This window comes from Lagopus leucura, unplaced genomic scaffold (genome assembly GCF_019238085.1).
Source record: "Lagopus leucura isolate 7727_CA_CO unplaced genomic scaffold, USGS_WTPT01 Super-Scaffold_73, whole genome shotgun sequence".
NCBI classification, from domain to species: domain Eukaryota; kingdom Metazoa; phylum Chordata; class Aves; order Galliformes; family Phasianidae; genus Lagopus; species Lagopus leucura.
In genome coordinates, this window is record NW_024962252.1 from 87,574,659 (window position 1) to 87,591,390 (window position 16,732).

Sequence of the window (16,732 nt, forward strand, 5' to 3'; positions counted from 1 at the left end):
CATCTGATTGCACCGGTCCGGGGCTCGGGCAGTTTGCGTCTTTTAGCAAAGCTGGCAGGAAGGAGAGCAGCTCCCGGTTTGGTTAGCGCCCCGTTTTTCCTTGCGTACACAGCAGGAAAAAACGCCATCGGTATGGCGTGCTCATGTTGGTTGCTGGAAATCACAACGCCTTTCCAGCAAATCGAGACCATTTTCCTGCAGATAGTCCGAAGTCGACCAGTAAACGCGCACTTCTGTCAAACTGCACTTCCCCTCGCCGTGGAAGCACCCCAGCGTCTCTCCATCACCTGTTTGCTGTGTCCCGAAGAGGTCCCAAAAAAGCGGCTGAGGCCGCTGGGTTTGCTCAGCGCAGAGCAGAGGAGCTGAGGGAAGCCTCTTGCCGGTCTCGGGCTGATTGCGAGCAGCTCGCTTTCCTTTTGTTACCTGAAAGCAGAAATGTGGTAAAGGAAATTTTGCTATGCAGCGTATTTCTGCCAGGAGGCGCTCTTGGACCTGGGATCTGATGGGCTCCTCATCTGCTTCCAGAGCCGTGTTTGTGCGCGCTGATAGACCTGCGCATGGCTTACCTTAAAACGCGGTGTCTGGGACTCAAATGCTGAAGCCACGCTCTCTCCTAGTTTAGAGTATTACTCTTCGCCAGGATTCCAGGTTTATTGATAGGCTGGTGCCTCATCTCTGTGATCTGCAGAAGTGCAAGATGCCAAGGCAATCCCAAAATCTTAGAGTGATGTGCTGGACTGGTAAGCAGAATGAAGTCCAGTACTGAATTTGTCAACATTACATTCATGAGTTCCTTTAACTATATGCACTAGATATCTATTATCTACAATATATATATATATCTTTTTGTATTTGGGGCAAATGCTTACAGTTATCCCATTCTCAGCAAAATCACTGCATTTACTTTTCATAAGCTTTGTCTCAGTGTGGAAAATCTCCAGACCACTTCCACATTCAAGAAATATTTGTAGCTACAGTTTATGGTTCACCCATCCAGCTAGATTTATTTAAGATTTGTTTTTGTACAATTCACACTCAGTGGCTTTTATTGCTCTTTTACATTTCTTGTGGTTTGTCAACCTATATAGCTATAGCTTCTGGAAGGCTGTGCAGTGATCTGAAAGGTGCTGCTGGTCCAACAAGACTGGAAGAGCCAAACTTAGAGTCCTTTTATTTCCAGATCCTGTTAGACCTGAGCACTTTTGATCCTGACCACACTGCAGAGCAGGGTTGGCTCCCTCCAGCTGGTTTTATGATCCACCTCCTTCCATGTACATCCTCAGCCCCACTTCCCTGCAGAGAGAGACCAGGAGGAGAGTCCATTGGTAGGCCAGATTACGGCTCAGTTTTGCAGTCCTTCACATTGTCTATGGCTTTTCCATGGAGTCCTTCACTTCAGAAGAGACTGTAATGGCAAACCCTCAGGAGCGCTGGTTTGTAGCGGTCCTTTCACTCTGGAAGGAAAGAATCTATCATGGAGTCATAGAATCAAGGTTGGAAAAGACCTCTAAGATCATCATGTTCAACCACCATCTCACCTCCATCATTCCCATTAACTATGCCCCTCAGTGCCTCATCTCACCACCCAGCTGCTAATGATACAAGCCAGGATACTGTTGGCCTTCTTGGCCACCTGGGCACACTGCTGACTCATGTTCAGCCAGCTGCCAGCTGACACCCCCAGATGCTTTTTGGGCTGGTGGATAGAAGAGCAAAGGGCCTAGCAGTCCCAATCCCTGCTGGAGTGTCACTTGATCTGCTGTTGCCCATGGATGTGGAATTACAGATGGTAGACGGGACATTTCTCTGCCTCTTTTGGCAGACTCTTTGTGCAGGACAGGATGGAGCTTACTCACTGTGTCTTCTCGATGTCCTCAATGCGCTCAGGCAGGCGCACATTGAGTGTCTCTGGGAGCAAGAAGGCCACCGAGCCACAGAACACTGCTACACCACAGTATGTCACCTCAGGCAGAGACTTCCACACATCATCCAGCAGGAACACAAGTGGGGCCAAAGACCCACCGAGGCGTGCTGTGAAGGAGGTGTATCCCATTCCATTCTGCCTGAAAAGGTAGGAGACCATGGTAGTGTAGAATACCTCAAGAAAGACATGGGTACTTCTTTCCTATCAGACCTTGCAAAAAATAAAAAAATAAAAAATGGAGTCCCTCTTCCCTCTCCTATTTTTTTGGGAGATCTAGAGATTTCTCATCACTAGCTGAGAAAATCTTGGGATTTCTCACCCCTATATTTTTCCTCTACCAGGCTTTTTCTATCTTTTTTTTTTTTCTTCTCTGCATCTTCATATAATGACAATAGTTGCCAAATATCTGCTCGAAAGATGTTTTCTCTTTGAAAGTCTAAAACTGAGTGCATTTTCTACACATCCCTCTTTTGTATGTCCTCTTTTCTGCGGAGATTAATTTAAGTCCCTGCTCTCCCAGGTAGTTTTAGGCATATGCCAAGCACTAGAGATTTCTGTAAGCACCTTTGGTCCTTCTATAGTTAGGAAAGTCTGGAGATGTGGCCAAAAATAGGACCTGGAACCTATTCCACTTAATGATTTTCAGGGGGTGAATGGCATTTCATGCATAAAACAGGGATCCCAGGACCTGTCTGTGATTTTACGTCATTATTAACTACATATTTCAAATGAACTGTCTTTTTTCTCCTAAAAGGCTACTTAATCCCTGCTTTATCATCTGATGTCCAGAGGGCTATCGATCTTGTGTGGTAGTGTGTGTCCCACAGAATACTCCTCACCATTCAACACATTCCCCTACCCACATACCCCAGGTCAGCAAATAACAGCTTTCTGCCCATTTCTTGTGAGTGGAGGTAATCCTCAAAACCTGCTACTTTAGAGGCAAGGGATCAGTCCTGCAGTCTAGCCAACAGCACCTCCTGCTGTGTCAGTGGCCAAGACCAGATGGTGACATCCCACTAAGGATCTGGCGGTGCCCTCAAGCAGTAGTGACTCTTACCTCAGGACGGTGGGGTAGAGCTCAGAGGTGTACAAGTAGACAGTGGTGAATGCAGCTTCTGAGAAACCTTTGCCCATAATGGCCATCACAGAGCGTAGAGAAGTGAGAGCTGGGAGGAAAGAAAAGACATTTATGACAATAGTCAAAGAAAAATGTGAAGAAGTTTCTTGTGGTTACAGGTGCCAGAAGGCTCCAAGAGACAGAACTGGAAGCTTCAGAGCCCTGTAGGTGCTGCATCCAAGAGCTGAATCAGTCTGAATCAGTTTGAAAATTTGGTGACTGCTATTTTGACTGGAAGCTGAACGGATGGAAGGCTAAGTCCCAATATTTCCCATTGGAAAATATCTATAATAGGATGGGCACTTCCCTTGTTATCACTAGCCTTATAGTGCTTCACAGTGACTAGAGAACATCTGCTGCCTCCAGATAGTAGGGCTGGCCCACATTAGCAGCCTTGTCCCACTAATGTCCTTGCAGGTGGAAGATGTCTCTATATAGGGCAAGATCTATGTTTTTCCTTCTCTAGCACAGCACAGAATGGATACCTCCCCTTCAGCATACAACAGAAGAGCATCTCACATTTAGGAATGATGATATTGGCTCCTATGCACAGTCCGGTCAGGATGAGTGACCACGCCTGGCAGTGCCGCCGTCCAATTCGATTCACCAGCACGTACATGAGTATCTTGGCTGGAATCTCAATGATGCCAAAGACAAACTGGGAGAGATACATGTTGAGCCCAAAGCCAGTTAGGTTCATACTCATGCCGTAATAAGAGAAGGCAACACCAAACCTGCAAGGAACGTATGGAGATTGAAATGGGGGGAAAATCAGCTGGGCAATGCAGGATGAATCCCTTGTGTGAAGTAACACTGCTTACCACACTGTGCCAGAGCACACAGAGATCTTCCGCAGGACTGGTGTCCTGAACAAGCTGATGTAGGAGAAACTCTCACTTGGCTTTTTCTCAGTAGTCATTCCTCTAAGAGCCTGGGAGATGTGAGAAGAAGGAAAGAGCTCAGCTGCTGTACATTTAGCATCCAGACATGAGATCGTAGACAGACTGGGGTCTGTTGCCTTTCCTAATTTTATCAACCCATTCAGTTTCCCATATATTCCTATTGCAGAACAATTTGCTGGGCATTCGTTACCAGAGGCTTGTCTTCCTACGTCATTTAAGAGATTATCTAACATTTTGGAGCTCTTTTTTCATCCATGGCCCCTTTGCCTCTCTTACTCACATATCCCACGTGGCAGAAAGAGCACTAGCAAAGTCAGCATTGGCCTGTGCCAACTCCTTATTTTTCCAAGCTGTACTTTGTTCACTGCATACTCAGTCCAGTGTCCAGTGTCCAGTGCAATGAGGTGTCTTGCCATGACAGTGATGAATGGAAAGACTCCCCACCTACTGAAGTTGGATTCTGATCTTACATGAACCGAGTGTGAGTTTTCTCTTTAGCAGTGAATGTAAATGCTTTCTAGAGCAAAATGGCCTAAGGCATCCTGTGGACTATGGTGTCCCACAGATCACACTGCAGGCTGAGCATCACTTCAGATATAAAGTAGAAGTAAAACAGAGAGAAAGAGAAAACATGGGCGGAAGAATGTGTCCGGATCTTCAGTTTCTCACCTCCAGTGAGACAGTGAAGTCTTTCCTTCCATTCATTCTTGCACATCTAAGCAGATGCTTGTGGGCTTGTTTCACTTTGCCGTTGGCTATGAGCCACCGGGCAGACTCTGGGACCCACCTGGTGCGAGGAGAGAAGACAGCTTGCCTATTGGCACCCCATGTTTTCCACCCCACATACATGGCCCTGGCCAAAAAGAGGAGATCTTCTCTATGAGACTTTAACCTCTACTGAGAATAACAACTGTGGTGCACGAGATTAAGACAAGTAGGACACCCTCTTTACACATACATGCTATTCTACCCTTAAAGAACTTGTCTCTTAGTTGAAATATGTCTAGCCAAAATTTTTATAATGTGATTTTTGATCAAAGCTTGAATTTGCTGAGCTGGTTGAAGTTTCAAGTTCTTAACAAATAAAATTGGCCCCAGAAAGTTTATATTTAGACACTAGATATAGATTTATTCAGATGTATAGATTCATTTAGATTTATATTCATGATTTTTGAGATTCTTTAAATGCTGATATTTTAGAATATTAAAAATTACTATGTAGAAGGGATTTAGTGGGCCCACTGAGATTATACCTCTTAGTTTCTTTGTTAATTGCTAAATTATTTGTTGTTCACAACAATCAAAGCCTTCTGCAAAAAATAATCCACTGGAGTCTAAATCATTGTGACTGCGGCCCCCAGTGAAGAAGCCATGCTAGTGAGTGAGTGACAAGGGATGCTCTAATGCTGCACAGCTAATTAGCAACTTGGAGAGGTTTACTTAGCAGATGTGCCTTGAGTGGGGGTCCTGTAACTCCTGTTTTTCCTCTCTGTCCTAGCAAAAGATCCACCACTAGTCATAAACTGGCATCTGTAACTCCTTGTTCCTCTCTGTGATCTTTCATCTGGTTGCAATTCATGTGAGCTACATGGCACTATCAGCCCTGGATCTCCCCAGACCCCAGTGCAGCCCTGCTGGCCTGAACATGTGTGGGGCTGCATAGTGGTCAGTGTCCAGGAGACACTGGAAATGCCTCACAGTCAGATCCATTCCAACTATATGCAAAAATTCCAATATAGCCCAACTGAAGTACAGTTAGAAGCTTGAAGGAATATTTGGGTAAGAGATCAACTGAGCTCACGAGTTTGTCAAAGTCTCTCACTGAGGTCTCTCACTGGGTTTCTCCCACTGTATTCCCTAAAAGCTGTTGGTGATTTGTGTGCCCTAAGTCAGGTTGCTGTAAAATCAATGAACTATTCAATCTATTCAATCTGGAGCTGAAAAGGACGTGTGGAGCAAAATCATTTGCAGAACTGGACTATGGAAAGTTTTCAGCTCCCTCCCAGAAGTCGTTAATACTTTGGCAAATATAAAGAATTAAAGGTGGCATTTTGCACTCCTTGCCACCATCTCCAGAGTATGTTATGTCTTTTGACTGTCTAATGTCTAGTGTCAACAATATATAATGAATATGTTAAATTAAGTTTTGATTCTGTTCTTCAGGGACTTAATTATCCAACAATCACTGACCTCTTGGTTGCTTGAATTTTGATCAGACAGCATAATTTTTTTGAGAACTCATTTCCATAAAAGGCACTAACAAACTAGAAAGAAATATAGCTATTTTTCAAAGGGTGGATCCAAATGTATCTATGAATTTCAACATTTCCCAGGATTCAACTTCTACAACTAGGTGTCCTAGAAAAAGAGCAAAACCTCAAACCTGAAAGGCAGCAGAACATAAAATTTAATTGTCTTGAATTTGATCAACATCAGACGTTACTCTCTGCCAGAAACCATTCATCACTGCTGAAAGGACATGTCTACTTCTGAGCCATTGTTTAACAACAGCATCAGTATGCATCCCATTTTTCACAGATATGATTTGAGATTTTGTTGGTAGCTATTTGGTTGGTGCAGCTTTTTCATCTGCTGCTTCATGCTGATGGACAGGCATAGTAAGCAAGTAAACCATCACCTGTAGATGCCTCTCTAGGCAGCTGAAAGTCACATTTGCATTTTTATACCTTTTCTGCTTATCAGTTATGCATGCCATTTTGGGGTCTGCATGTATATCAGTCAGATTATTTCGTGTGGCTTCCAGCTATAGCTCCCCATTACCCTGGGAGATTTTTGCAATGTGGGTCCAGATCCACACTGATGTCCAAGATGAACCAAACAACAACCCTGAGGTTGAGGAAGGCCAGGCCACCATTTCTGAAGGTTTTCAGGGTTGCCAGATCCAATTCCAGGATGCATACTGCAATATTTGCCATACACACAGGGCAGAAAGATGAACGGCATCCTGCTCCTGTTCCAGCAGCAGCAGGCCAAAGGTTGCTGCACTCACCACAGGCAGATGATGCTCAGAAGACAAGGTCCCGTCACGGCAACCAAGAGCCAGTGCCATTCCCTCACCAGGTATGCTGTCATGCCCAGCAGCATGTTCCCTACGCTCCAGGAGATGCTGGTCAGGACCGCAGAGAAGGTGCGGTGCTCTGTGTCCACCCACTCCATCCCTGTAAGAGGGAGGCAGCATTCAGCTGGGTCACACAGGGCTTCTCCAGGAGAGGGTCTGCAGGTCTTTGTGGGAAGGGCAAAGTGAAGCAACATCCCTGCTCTTTTCCTCCAGCAGAGTTCCACTGATATTTGCCCTTTTTAAATGTTCATCCACGACTTAACTCCTGACAAAGCTGAAAGCAACTAAAATGAAGCTTTAAAGGAAGAAATTCTGGACATATACTAAAACACCCTGGATGATATGTTTTTATCTTGTTCAATAGCATCCAATGGTCACCTTCATCAAACTAATCTTTAATCTAATTCTCCAGTTGTATCTTGCCTTTCCAATTTCTCTGCCTATGCATTATTCCAGATTCAAGAAGTATATCATTAATATAGTATACATAAATTAAGCTGAACTGGCCTTAGTGGAACAGACATTAATGCATGTGTAAATCCAGAACAAAGGGTGATCCCCTTGCTTCTGTTTGAGAACTAAGTCAATTTGCCTCCAGAGATTTTGACATCATGCTACAGCATCTAGTAATCAGAAATGCCCTTCCCAATCTCTAATTTGTATTGTAGGCATCACCTTTACAATAAGAATGTGCCATTGCAGGCCTTGGGACATGTAATACCTTGTGTGTATTTGTCCTTTCCTGATTTTTAGCTTGTTTTTGGGTGTATCTGCAAAATTTCTGGAAATTTCTGCAGCACATGTAATATGCTCTAAGGTATTGTGACTCTTGCCCAGGGCATTCTAAACATACCTATAAAATCATCTGATGCTATGTTGGGTAGCTTGGAGTTTGGAGCTTGTTTTAATTATGTCATTACTTAAATTTCTTAACTTCAAGTTTGCCTCACAGAGATTTTATTTTCGTGTTCTTTCCTTTTCCAGCCTTTCTAATAATACAGATAAGGAATGTGATGGAAACAATTGCTGCAAAGTTAAGACTGGAGAGGAAGAAGCATGCTATGAATGACCCAACATCCTGCTCCTGCTCAACTGGTGAATTTCTTTAATTGCATGTGAAAAATGAGAACCCAGTATCAGAGGAAAAGGGCAGATACTTCATCTACAGATTTTAAAGCATTAAGAATGGTGATTAACAGGAACTGCTGGCCGGAATCGTAGAATCATAAAGGTTGGAAAAGACCTCTAAGATCATCATGTCCAACTGTCACTGCCCATTCCCACCATGCCCATTGATCACATCCATCAGTGCCATATCTCTGTGGTTCTTGAACACCTCGAGGGATGGTGACTCCACCACCTCCCTGGCAGCCTGTGCCAGTGCCCGACTGCTCTTTTGAAGAAGTGGGCACCTGTACTCCCACAGCCTCACCATACTTACCCAGAGGCAAGATGATCAGGGACACACCACTCAGGGCCACCCCGGTGAGGGTTCTTGTGACAGCCAGCATGCTGTAGGAGACGGAGCAGGCACTCAGCATCCCAAATGTGACAGATAACATAAATGACAGCATGAGGATAGATTTCCGGCCGAACCTATCAAAGCACAGACAGGGTTATTTACAGGCTGGAAATGTGTCCCAGGAGTAGGGATTGAAATGAGGCAAAGCAGAGACTTAAGGAGGTTGATGCATAGTCTGCACTGCAAAGATTATGTGGTACCCCAGAGTGGAGGGATTTGCTGGATATTGCCAGTGCTGCAGCGATGTGATCCCATTAAAAGGGTCAGGAAGCCCCACGAGCACTGGGCATGAGTCTCTCCAATGGAAAGAGAAGCATTGATAAAAAAGAATGATATACTGGGCACCCCATTCAATGCCACTATGATAATAAGTGATGTCAGCTTGAACATGCATGCTGAGGTCACTCCTCAAGGACTTTGGAAATTGTATGACCTGACCCTGTGCAGAGTCCTGTAGGGAGAATGCAGAGAAATACAGGAAGTCAAATACATGCAGATGTGCTTCGGCATTCACTCTCACGCCAACAATGTCCGTATGTGTTTCTACACAAACAGTGGAAATGTAAAATTCAACGTGGGATTTCAAATGAAAATTCTGACAAACTATCCAGAAGCAGAGAGGACCTTCCAGCAAATATCAGCCCTGCATGTGATGGTTTGAAACTGGCCTAGTAATTAAATCTGTCAACAGGTCGCATTCAGTCTGGAGGGACTGTTTCTGGCATTCCCCCAGCTGCCACCTGATAGGGATGGTGGCAAGGACCTTTACACCAGGGAGTGAAATTATGTGTTGGGACACGCTGCCACCATCACATTCTTAAGAGCAGTCACAGGTAACTTCATGCAGCAGCTAGTTAACATGTCTGCTGGAGAAGAATCAACTCGTGGTGATAGCCCAGGCAGTTTTCTGGATCAGCTGTGAAATTTAAACAGACCCAGACTGCGGAAGTGATGCACCTGGGTCAGTGCAGCAAGCATCCAGAAACCCACCAGTGCTGGATCCCATTTCCAAGAGTGTAAGTGCTAACAAAAATACATTTTTGAAATTAAGATATGGTTCAAAAATACAGAAGGAACATATCAAAATACAAAATTCCCTGCAGAGCACAAGGCTGCTATTTATGGACCCATTACTAGACTCTCGCAGCAAATGCACACCACCTGCTAACGGAACCAGAGGGAAGCTGACAGGATCGAACAGCTACAAGGAGGCTGCCAAAAGAAATGCGGTTAAAATTGCCTCCAAAGAGAGAGAGAGAAATGGAAAAGCCCAACCTCTGAACGTTTGTATGTGGAAAATATAATAAAAAGAGCAAACTGTGCAAGGATAAAAATGAATAGAAAAGCAATTTTCATAAATATCCCAATCTGGGAATCTGCCAGAGTGTGATGCAGCCAATGATGTACGATAACAAGGTACAAAAGGAGAATCTGGACAAGAACAGGTAGTAACAGGGTTTTTTTTTCCAGATTTCTATTCTTTTGCATAGGTATGTTCTCAATAAAGGGCTGGAGGGTTTGGTGGGATAAGATTTGTCAGCAGAAGTGTTCTCAAGTGCAGGAGTCTGTGGAAGCTTGGATCAGAATGAACCTGAGCTGTAGCAAAATGGCAGGACCAGATGTCTCTCAGCCTGAAGCACTAGAGGTGCAGCACTTTACAATTTGCACAGGAGAGTGGGACCTCTTCTCTATTAGAGAAGAGAAAGGTTGCTTTTACAGTGTCCTGAGGGAGATGTGGGGGCATGAATCTGAGGTTTAACAGATCTAGTATTGATACTGATTAAGTGGGTAACGATAATGTTAAAAATTAGAATTTGTTGACACAGGTAAGCAAATGCTGCAGGTATCAGCATGGCTTTTGTAAAGAAAATGCTTATTATCTGTTGAAGTTCACTGCAGGAGAAGTCAAATGTAATGAGAAAGTTCTGATTGATTCAGAATGCTTGGATTTCCCAGAGCTGCCATAACCACCCTTCCAGCAGAGGTTCTTATAGAAACTAAGCTGTTACAGGAGAGAAGGGGAGGCCTTTGCATGGGTAAACGATACATGAATAACCAGATGGCAGGAGGAAATGGTCACTTCTTGAGCTGAAAAAACCCCCTAAGCATTTCTGGCTCTCCACTTTAAATGGGTACAGCTGGAGGAGGCTGAGATGAGAATGAAGCCAAAGAAATGTCATCTTGCAGATGAGGAAACCATGATGGCAATGGGACTGAATATGCACTACAAAGTTCTAAGCACCCCCAGTGTATAACCAAGATGTTATAATTGCAATATAATCAAAAGAGTAAGGCAAAAGCTAACAAGGATCGCAAAAGAGAATAAGTAGAAGAGCTTACCCTTGGGTTGAGCTCACTAGAAGATACCAAAAGAGGAGGATCTCCAGAAGAGATCCTTCCCCTCTGGTAGCCAGCTCTTAAATAGGTCCAGGAGGGGTGGAGCCAGGCTCCACCCCTTCCGGCAGCACAGGTGAATTGCCTTCACCTGTGCTCCTCTGGCTGACTCATGGCTCACCTCAGGTGATTAATCAGAGGTTCAGGCCGTGACTCAGCAGTTCCCATACACCCAGGAAGATGGAAGACCTATTGCCATATCTGGAATTTTGTAGGCGACCAACACCAAGCTGCTTGATCCATTTGCTGTGGTTTACAGCATGGCCCAGAATGGCAGTGCAGTCAGGCTGCTGACAAAGGCACAGCTGGCTGCCAAACCCTCTTTATCTGCCTCTTTAGCACACTGAAGGTCCTGGTTTGTCTACTCAGCAGTCAACCCTTAACTTACTCTTCTTTGACATCACATTTTTTTCCCTTCTACTATAACCCTGAGGAGTTTATAGTAGGTATAAGTGGGGAAGAGATTGAAGAGAAAACAAAACTGCACACGGTATTCCAGATGTGGGGCCATCACATACATACATGCTTCTGCATGGTTATGTTCACTTTAGTTTTATATTCCTTTCCTAACAATTCTGAATTATGCATTTGCTTCCCCAGCTGCCACTCATCACTGAGAAGATAGAACTAGAGGGCTTCAAGTTGTGCCAGGAGACGTTCAAGTTGGATATTAGGAAAAATTTCTTCTCTGAAAGAGTGGTCAGGCGCTGGCACAGGCTGCCAGGGGAGGTGGTGCAGTCACTGTCCCTGGAGGCATTCTAGAATCATTTAGACATTACCGCTTACCCCTCCCTGCTCCTTCCCCGCTTTTGATCAATTATTTAGCCATGCAAGGATATCCTTTTTCTTTTGAAGCCTTTTGTAAGGAAACCTCTTACAGATGATATCTCCTCTGTTGACGCACCTGTGAACATCTTCAAAGAAATCCAATCTGCTTGTAGGGTATGAACCTTACGCAAAAGAGGAATAGAAGTCCTATGGACACTGGCTCAGCCCTTCAGAATTGTTTCTACCAATTCACTCATTAGAGCTGGACGCCGGCTGCCTGGCTGGCAGTTCCCAAGGTCTTTCTTGGGGACCTGTATAAAAACTGATTTGAAACAGATAGAAGAAAAGATACGGAAGTGACTGGCAGGTTTGTATGGCGCACGTAGTTTCCCTTCTGCTGTGAAGTGATTTTGCAGCCTGCCTCACCCTAATGTTCCTTTGGTCCCAGAGAAAGGAAATCAGGAGGGAATCAAATAGTTTCCTGCACAGGAAACACAGCCATTAAATATTGAATAGTGTAAAGAGAACAGCACATCCTGATTGCATGCTTGCTCTGCATATTCAGTGGAAGGTTCTGCTATTTGCAGAAATATTTGATTTCTTAATTGATGCCCATTCTAGGTTATTACTCAGGCTTTTTTTCCCCTTTACATTATCACACTCTAACATTTAACCAGGGAGAAAAGATTTGCTCCTATTTTCCTTATCAGGCCATGGTCTTAACTCTTCCTTGAAGAGTTTACCCTGCTTTACCCTGCTTCTCTAGTAATGACAATTTTTGCTTTCTTGAGATCTTTTTCAGACTTGACATGTATTTGCTTTAAGCCCCTCACTTGTATATCCTTAGATAATTTCCAGATAGCTTGTCAGGATTTAACTCTCAGCTGCTTGTTTCAGCTTTGTTTTAATCATCTTTCTCCTTTTTAAGCAGTTATCTTTCCTGAAATGTCTTGCAGACAGTGGATGCAGCAATTCTGTGCTACTGTCATTGTTGCAATGCACCTTATCCTCACCATGGCCAGAGCAGCTTCTCATGTGGGCTCTTAACTGGCTGGCCCATGAAGCAATCCGCAACTCTAACTCAGCATTTAGCCCTTGCATTACTTCTCAGTATGACTTTAATCTAGTTTGGATGTAGAAGACTGAGCTCTCCGTTTACGACTGTGTTTTCTCCTTTTTCTCCCCTCTCATTGCTTTTGCAAGTCACATGTGTGTGAAGGCCTTGCCAGGAAACTGCAGCCTTGGTGGACAGCCTGAGAGGGTCAAACCTGTCCGAAAGGTATCCAAACACCACAGCCCCGATCGTGACTCCAACGAAGAAGAAGGTCGCGGTCGCCTGGTTCAGCCCACGCTGCTCACACACGAGGTCCCACTGAAACACAAGGCCAAAGTGACACTGAGTGCCCAGTCCAGCCTCTGTCTCCCTTCAAATCCCTTCCCAAGTTGAACCAGATGCTGTTTAGTTGGGATACCAGGAAAAATTTCTTCTCAGAGAGGGTGGTCAGGCATTGGAATGGACTGCCCAGGGCAGCAATGGGGTTAATCAACAGACACATGGATGTGGCATAGAGGGACGTGATTTTAGCGTGGGGACTGGGATGGACAGGATGATGTTTGGGCTTAGTGATCTTCAGGTTCTTTTCCAACCTAAACAATTCTCTGATTCTTTGTGCTACAATGTACTTCATAGAATGCCATCCAGTTAGTGATGCCCCGATCAATTTCCTCCAAGTAGTCTGTGAAGGAAGAAAGGAAGACAGAGGGGAGTCAGACTCACTCCTGATGCTTATAACTTACTTATTTCTATGGAGAGAGTGGTCTAGGCACTCTTTTTAATTGAGTTAATTAGCATCATTTTTCTTCTTTGGAGGTGCAAATGTTGCTGATCATTAGAGAATGCTCTGACCAAGCTGCAGAGTTAATTTTTCATATGTGTGTAACTTGACAAAACTTAACTTAATCATCAACCCAACCTTGCAGCCTCTCTGACAAGGCCAGCCAGACCTTGAACAACCTTTTTGGATGCAAGACAGAAAGACTCCACACTAAGTCCATGGCCTCTTGAACTCAGCCTGAGTGCAGTGTCATAAGGCTCTGAGTCCAGTGCCTCTGAAGCAGAGCAATTATTCTGCCTTTTTCTCCAAGGGTGCTTTACATCTTTCTCCCTGAAACAGCGTGGAAATCAGGTGCAGACCTGGTGCGCTCCCAGCATCCATCTCTATGCTTGCCAAAACCAGAGGTTGAGTGGTGGGTAGGAGGCATTGGCTCAAGGATAAGACTTGTCTTAGTGAAAGCATGGCCAGCTGATGTTGTTTCTGAACCAACCATTTCCCTTTTGTCTGACCAAAGTGTTCCCTTCCCTAAGACCTACTGTGCTGTACTGGGCTGCCTTTCCAGGAAGAAAAGTACAGCTTGCAGGTAAAGCTTTAATACCCAGAGGTATCATTCTAAGTCCTAACGAAGCATTTCAAAAGGCTGGTGGTTAATGTTTGATGGGCAGGGACCTTGGGCAGACTCAAGGTTATGGCTGACCAGAGTGCTACACCTCACCAGGAGCCCTCCGAGAGCACATTTCATCAGCACTCTGGTGACAACTGGACTGATGGACTCTCTAAATCTGAAAATTGTCTTCTAGAAGGATAAAGTTGCTGTGCGTCAACAGCTTTGCTGAGGTCTGCTTCCCATCAAGTCACGCAGGCAACAAATGTAAAACACCAAAGATATCTTAAAGGGCAGGAATAGAACAAGCAGGGAGATTGAGAAAGGCTGCTTGATCTTGGGGAGAAGCAAGGGAGCAGGAGACCAGAGAGGAGAGGCAGACAAGGGAAGTAACAAAGTGCTTGGAAAATCAAGAAAGCCACAGAGTCAGATGACATCCTTACAGGGTGTGATCCTGTGCCAATGCCACATGGCCCAAGCAAAGAAAATCCCATAGCAGACTCTCCTCCCCACACCCCCAGTCTCTCAATCACCTGGAGGTGCTCATTATGAGAAATGTTGGCATCTACCTGTGAGCTCAAGAGAACTTTTCCCCATCCCAAGCCATCTTCTCTAAACAAGTACTTTCCACTGGTTAAAATGCAAAGATTCCCCTTCGTGCACCTTGTGAACCTTCATCTCCTCAAAACACTGAGCTAATTTCATTTTCAGCTAGATCACAAGCCAGGAGTTACCTCAGTGGAGATGGTGGAGGTGAACTGCGAGTGGTCGTAGACCCACCCATACTGGCAGTCCTGGGTGACGGAGTCGTTGTCTGCTTGCAGAGAGGAATTGAGAAGTAGGTGAAACTGAGGCTGTGAGAACATCTCACAAGACCTGAAGGTGCCATCAGGCTCCCGGGGGATGCTGATGAGCAGAATTTCCTCCGTGGTGAGGTTCACAAATTCTTCCTGATGCGGAATTGCACAATGGTGAGAGGGAGTAGCAGCAAGAAAGTTGTGTAATAGGAAATGCATGGGAAGGTTGATTCTTGGGAGGCAGAGGATTAACAAAATCAAAATCTGAAATCTGCCAAAGCCACCAATTTCCAGTAAGAGATCTTCAAATTTCATCTTTCCTATACAGTTTGCTCATTCAGAGCAGCTATGTATCAAGAAGCAGCAACATAAGCTTGAAAAGTTGTCTCTGTCCTTGGAGCTCAGCTTCCCATGGCTTTTCATACAGCCACTTCCTTGGACTTTGAGATCTCACAGCAAGGCTTTCAGAAGTCACAGTGAAACACTCAATTTGGGGTAGAGCCAAAGAAATCATTCCAAGTCATTCCGTGTGCATACACATCTATTTCAAGCAGATGCAGCAGAAAGCACCTTTTTTTTTTGTTTTTTTTTTTTTTTTTTTTTTTTAATAAAGAAAAGAGTCCTTTCCTCCTGTGGTGGTTTTCTGGGGGGAAAGCCACATTGGTAAAGGGCTGTGGGGAAAAAAAACAGCACCATTGTTTCTGGTGCAGGGACATCACACTCTGCTTTCTCTCAGGCACAGAAACATTGCTGTGTGAGCTGATCACCAGCCTGCACAGCTGGACAGAAAACGGGCCCCCAGGAGTGCAGTGGTGCCCCCCAGCATGGAGGATGCCTGTGAGCACCAAAGCCTGATTGCTGTGCATCAGCTGTGTGCTTAGTATGGCTTGTCTCAAGTCATGACCTGGGAGCAAGAGATATGCAGAGGACAGAGCACCCAGAAGAGATGAGAAATGCGTCTCTGAATGGAGACCAATTGGTTGGGGATCAATACAACAACCCAATGAGGGACCTACAGCCCTCAGCAGGGCCAGAGGTACTGCTGCCACTGGGGTTTCACACCACGGCTCGTCCAGCACCACCAGAAAGAGCTCCTAGAAGAGACAGGTCTTCAATTTGCATTTCTATTCTTTGTGTGCTCTTAGCCAACACCATGGGCTCTTTATTCAGCCAGAGCCACTGCAGAACAAGAACAAACCATGCATCTGAGAAGCTGAAAGTTAGTTGGAGAAACCTGTCATCAAAGGTCAAAGTTGACAAAGGATATGTGAGTTCCATATTGCACAGTTGCTGGGCAAAAGCCTTGATGCAGCAAATGGGGAGGTGCAGCAACAGAGCTGGTGCAGCTTGGGTCACACAAACAGCGTGGTTCAAAGGACAATCTCTACTCCATGAGACAGGGACAAAGAAGTCTAGCAGCTCTAGGTACTTCAAGTCAGTCAGGAGCTGCCCACCCTTCTCCCTGTCCAGTAGAGACCCAGCTGGAGGATCACTAGCACTTAGCACAGACAAAGGGCTCTGCCCCACAAACAAGCAAGCTCAGAGAAGCAGCAATATCAAGGCTGGTTAAACTGGGAGTTGGGAGGGTAGCGAGTTCTACCTGGTTTCCCTACGTCTTCCCTCCTACAGCAGTCCTGTGGTCTTGAGTGTTCAGGGGTGCTGATGCAGGCAGGCACCTGCCCTGAGGCTGTACTGGGCCAGAGACCAAAGGGCTGCAGAGCAGCAGGTGGAGATAAGAAGGGCTGAAGCAGTTCTTAGGGCCTTTCTGGTTGTGGCTGAACGCTCAG

At 45.1% G+C, this 16,732-nt stretch overlaps 1 protein-coding gene across 2 annotated transcripts; it reads right to left on the reverse strand.

Annotated features, from left to right (window-relative positions):
- Nucleotides 1-977: 977 nt before the first annotated feature.
- Nucleotides 978-15,395, reverse strand: LOC122194303 (solute carrier family 22 member 7-like). 2 transcript variants are annotated; one of them, XM_042895271.1, is made up of 10 exons: nucleotides 14,883-15,394; nucleotides 12,978-13,081; nucleotides 8,467-8,621; nucleotides 6,957-7,125; nucleotides 4,616-4,733; nucleotides 3,866-3,975; nucleotides 3,564-3,778; nucleotides 2,985-3,093; nucleotides 1,857-2,063; nucleotides 978-1,454 (listed from the first exon to the last, which is right to left on the reverse strand). In XM_042895271.1, the coding sequence occupies exons 1-10, from the start codon at nucleotides 15,258-15,260 to the stop codon at nucleotides 1,391-1,393; spliced, it is 1,629 nt and encodes a 542-aa protein (XP_042751205.1). In that variant the 5' UTR covers nucleotides 15,261-15,394; the 3' UTR covers nucleotides 978-1,390. The 2 variants fall into 2 exon arrangements, with proteins under 2 accessions (XP_042751205.1, XP_042751206.1); XM_042895272.1 differs by lacking the exon at nucleotides 978-1,454 and having other exon boundaries at nucleotides 1,874-2,059; nucleotides 14,883-15,395.
- Nucleotides 15,396-16,732: the final 1,337 nt, after the last annotated feature.

Excerpts from the sequence above, each read along its gene's own strand:
- LOC122194303 (XM_042895271.1), bottom strand. The coding sequence starts at position 15,260 with ATGAAATTTGAAGATCTCTTACTGGAAATTGGTGGCTTTGGCAGATTT. Across the intron at positions 13,082-14,882 it reads CCTCCACCATCTCCACTGAG|TGGGACCTCGTGTGTGAGCA; the intron begins GTAACTCCTGGC and ends CTTGTGTTTCAG. Across the intron at positions 2,064-2,984 it reads CTCTACCCCACCGTCCTGAG|GCAGAATGGAATGGGATACA; the intron begins GTAAGAGTCACT and ends CTACCTTTTCAG.